Below are 4,868 nucleotides of genomic sequence, written 5' to 3'. Positions count from 1 at the left end.
GAATAGAGATAAATGACGCGAGCCGATGAAGACTATGGTTGCCCCCCTGTCTGGGAAGAAGGTTGATCCGGTGGATCCTCGAACTCCCAAACACTAGGGTAATATTTCTTCAGGAACCTCCCGTTGATGGGATTGCGATGGATGTCGCCATCCAAATATTTGAGGTGAAAAGCTCCGCGCTCCATAATATGGTGAACAACAAAGGGTCCTTCCCATCGTGGAGTCCATTTACCGCGACCGGTCAATTTCTCGCCAAAGGGCAAAACAGCTTTCCAAACAAGGTCCCCCTCTTTGTAACTACGGCCACGCGTCCTCTTATCATAAGCGCGGGCGATTCGCTGTTTTTCCATCACTAAATTATCCAAAGCCGCTAAGCGTTGCTCGCTCATATCTTCGTGTTCTTGCCACATTGCCTGGACATAATCTTCACCGATCAAGTGATGCTGATCTTGTACGCGTAAGGAGTGAACGTTGAGTTCCTAGGGTAAAACTGCATCATGGCCAAACATTAGTGCATAGGGCGTTGTAGCGGTGGGATTCTTCTTAGAAGTGCGATAAGCCCATAGTGTCTCATACAACGTGTCGTGCCACTGGCGAGGTTCAACCAACATCTTCTTTAGCAGGGTAATAATAATCTTGTTATTGGCCTCCGCTTGACCGTTGGACTGAGAGTAATATGGAGTGCTGTGGATGAACTGGATGCCCAATTCGTTGACAAGTTGCTCGACCGCACCTCCCATGTATGCTGCTCCCCTGTCGGAAACAAGCACTTCAGGGATCCCAAACCTGCAGATGATGTTATGAAAAATGAATTGGCGAATGGTGGCACCTGAAGCCTCTTTCAAAGGCTCAGCTTCGACCCACTTGGTGAAGAAATCAGTAGCCACGATGATGAACTTGTGTTGGAGAGAGGAGTAGGGGTGAATCATCCCAATCAAGTCTAATGCCCAGCCTCGTGCAGGCCAAGGTTTAATAATGGGTTGCATGGGAATATTGGGGATGTGCTGGACTGGACCATGTGCCTGACAGTCTTGGCATCCTTTGGCGAATGTGATACAGTCCTTCAAAATGCTGGGCCAGTAATAACCATGTCTCCTGATGAGCCAACGTATCTTAGGTCCCGCTTGATGGGCTCCGCACACTCCTGTGTGTGCTTCGAGCATTAATCGCTTTGCTTCGCGTCCATAGACACACCGGAAGTCTATGCCATCTTCCCCACGTCGTCGCAGCTCGTCACCCCTGAGGAAGTAGTTTAAGGCAAGAAAGTGAATCTTCCTGTCTGCTGTAGGGTCTAGTTGTTTGAGGTAATCGATCAACGGAATGCGCCAGTCGACGTCAATAGGCTCTAGGACCGCGACGACCGGATCATCAGGAGGGTCAGGCTGCGCTAGCCATGAAGGCAGTGTGCGGCACTCGACTTTCAGAATGCGTTCGCGAACCCCATACTTCAATGTAATGCCTGTAGCCAATTGAGCGAGTTTATTGGCCGCGAAATTGCGCTCGCGAGGGATGTACTCCAAATCTGCGTCATCAAATTGATCTAGAAGCTCAATGGCGCGATTCAAATATGGTACGAGCAAACAGCTTACACACCTGTATTTCTCTTGAAGCTGATTTATCCCGAGCAGAGAGTCGCCACGTACCTGAACGTCTCTTACTCCCAATTCCAGTAAGACTTCCAGGCCAATAATAAGGGCCTTATGCTCTGCTTGGTTGTTCGTACACTTAAACTCCAATTGGAAAGAGTAAGAGAAACGATCGCCCGCCGGGTTCTCCAAAACAATCCCTGCCCCTGCTAATGTTTCAGTTCTTGAGCCATCAAAAAATAATACCCAAGGTTGCAAGGAGACTGTGGCTTGATACCATATGGCGTACTCTAGAATGCGCGCCAAATCTGGTCGAGTTGTAGTTGCGGTCGCTATCTCTAACTCCTTCACTGTGGGGATATCTATCATATGGTGATGTGCCAGAAAGTCTGCGATGGCCTGTCCCTTTACTGCTTTCTGGGGAACGTATTGTAGCGAGAATTCAGACAGGGCCAGTACCCACTTGCCGATGCGGCCTCTCAGAATAGGTCGCGACAACATGTATTTGACCAGGTCGGTTTGAGCAATGATGTAAGTAGTAAAGGATAACATGTAGTGTCGCATCTTGCAAGCTGAGAAATACAATGTAAGCCACAGCTTTTCCATAGGAGTATACCTTGTTTCGTAATCTGTAAGTGTCCTACTGAGGTAGAAAATGGCATGCTCCACACCTTCCTCATCATCCTGGGCGAGTAGGCTGCCAATGGAAGCCTCAGCTGCTGAAATATATAGCTTCAATGGAAATCCAGCTCTCGGGGGAACAAGCACTGGTGGGCTCGCTAGGTAGGCCTTGATTCTGTCGAAAGCCTCTTGATGTTTAGGCTCCCATACAAACTCGTTCTGACCCTGCAGCCTCAGCAATGGAGAGAAGGGCTGGATTTTACCTGCAGAGTTAGAGATGAAACGTCTCAGAAAGTTGATCTTACCCAGCAAACGCTGCAATTCCTTTTTCGTTCGCGGAGGAGATGCATTGATGACTGTGCTTGCCTTGTCTTCAGGGACCTCAATTCCTCTCTGATGGACAATGAATCCTAGAAAATCTCCTGCTTGAACTCCAAAAACGCATTTAGCGGGATTCATCCTGAGCTTGTGTTGCCGCATGCGCTCGAATACCTTTCTGAGATCTGTGATGTGGTCTCCTCTCTTCTGAGACTTCACAACTACGTCATCGATGTAAACCTCTAAAATCTTTCCCAGGATGTCATGGAAGATCAGGTTCATGGCTCTCTGATACGTTGCTCCAGCATTCTTCAGTCCAAAAGGCATAACCACATATTCAAAAACGCCCGCGAACCCGGGACACCGGAATGCGGTCTTATGCCTGCCTTCCTCTACGACCGGAATCTGGTGATACCCTGCGGTTCCGTCCATGAAGGACAACAATTCGTGTCCTGCTACGGCGTCTACTAACATATCCGCGACCTGCATGGGGTAGACATCTTTAGGTGTAGCGATATTAAGGTCTCTGTAGTCTACGCATACCCTCATCTTGCCATTCTTCTTGCGAACAGGTACTATATTAGACAGCCACTGATTATATTTGGCTACCCTGATAATGCCTGATTTATGCATTTTTTCGACTTCCTCCTTGACAAAGACTTGGGTTTCTGAATTCATTCTTCGTGGCTCTTATTTCACAGGCCTCTTGTCAGGGAGTGTTGGCAGTTGATGGGAAACCAAGTCCGGTGACAGGCCGGGCATGTCTTCATACTTCTCTGCGAAACAGTCTTTGAACTCTAGTAATAAGCCAATGAGCCTCTGTTTCTCACCAGGCTCTAAATAAGCGCTGATAGCCACTTCCATAGGCTCATCTGTTGTTCCAAGATTGACCTTCTCGGTAGGGTCTCTGACCTTAGGAGGTGTATCGTCCAGCGCTGCCGGAGCAAGCTGGATATCTACCGCATCTTTTTGTTCCGGATCAGAGAGTTCTTCATTGACGGCCTCTAAGGTCACGACTCGATTGTAGGCCTCTTTTTCCACTAAGTATGATGATAGTATTTCGTACAGCGAGTGGAAGGCCTCTACCCCTTCCTCTGGGAGGTCGTAATCCATTAATCATTTAAGGATTTGGGCACAGCGTGGCCAGGCCTTTCCAAGCCTTCTTTTGCGAGCGTAAGCCCCCATTGTGCCAATTCAGAGGCCGTCAACCCTGTGGGGCGGCCTTTGTCATCGATGCCACTGACCTGCAATGGAGTGATAGGCTCCAAATAGTACCTGGCATCTACATAATTCGCGGAAACTGGGAATGGACGAGGATCCGCTTTGATCACCTCAGCTTTATCTGTCTCCTTGTTCCACATAATTAGTTCCTGATGAAGGGTTGACGGAACACAGTAACTCTGGTGGATCCAGTCTCTGCCCAGAATAGCACTGTAGGCCGCATAACAATCTGTCACAAAGAAAGCATAAACTCCCTCTGCATGGCCAACCTTGATGCGTAAGAAAAGTAATCCCAGGGTCTTTGTTACAGTTCCCGCGAAGTTCTTGAGCGTGAGGGACGTAGACTGGATTTTCTCTTTCTTGATTCCGAGCAAGTGCATGGTCCTGGTAGTGATGACATTAACGGCAGCTCCGGTATCAACCATGATCTTGCTAACTTTGGTGCCGCCAACTTCTGCTGTTATATATAGAGGTCTCATGTGTTGGACCATAGCAGGGGTTGGTCTGGTGAAGCTCATGAAGAATTCTTTGCTGTGAGTATCCTCCATTTCAAGAAAGACAGCCTCTTCCATAGGTGTCGTGATTGCCGATGTGATCTGCAAGGGCTGTGCACTACTTTCCTCAGCTTCTACGCAGTCCTGAGCTGCGACCGATAGTGCATACCTAGCAGGGAGCACGTAAATCATGTTGCAAGACGTGTCAGTCATATCTGTCTCCTCCATGTCATCTTCCAGTTTAAGTTTGGGTTCGTTGACAGGGGTGTCAGGGTTGAATTGCTTAGCCAAATAGTCCATCAACGACTCCTCTGTGAGGCCTTTTACCTCACACTGCTTGTGTTCCTGTATCACGGGAGCCTGCTTAGGGGAGTCTGACTTCGGTTCCCTTGCTATGGGAGCGACCACTACACTCTGGACCTTTTTTGGTCTCCACTGTAAAGTATCGGTAGTCTTGTCCTTGCCCCCCAGTCTCTCAAAAACCGAGGATTTAGCTTCTGGTTCTTCGAGAAACAACCTGCGCCTGACATGTGGTCGCCGATTCGGTGAACTCTCCTTTCGAGCTAGCGGAGGTGTTCTCTCCTCAGTGATCCTGCAAAAAACACTGGGCTTAGATGCCCCTGTTGCT

At 48.7% G+C, this 4,868-nt stretch overlaps 1 protein-coding gene across 1 annotated transcript; it reads right to left on the bottom strand.

Annotated features, from left to right (window-relative positions):
- Positions 1 to 479: 479 nt before the first annotated feature.
- LOC112178398 lies at positions 480 to 3,638 on the bottom strand. The gene is made up of 4 exons (XM_024316551.1): positions 3,225 to 3,638; positions 2,513 to 2,600; positions 898 to 2,470; positions 480 to 786 (listed from the first exon to the last, which is right to left on the bottom strand). Exons 1-4 carry the CDS (start codon positions 3,636 to 3,638, stop codon positions 480 to 482), a joined length of 2,382 nt encoding a protein of 793 aa, XP_024172319.1.
- Positions 3,639 to 4,868: the final 1,230 nt, after the last annotated feature.

This window comes from Rosa chinensis, chromosome 7 (genome assembly GCF_002994745.2).
Source record: "Rosa chinensis cultivar Old Blush chromosome 7, RchiOBHm-V2, whole genome shotgun sequence".
Lineage (NCBI taxonomy): Eukaryota > Viridiplantae > Streptophyta > Magnoliopsida > Rosales > Rosaceae > Rosa > Rosa chinensis.
Note: the sequence above shows the minus strand (reverse complement) of the source record. Positions and strands in the feature narration are given on the sequence as shown.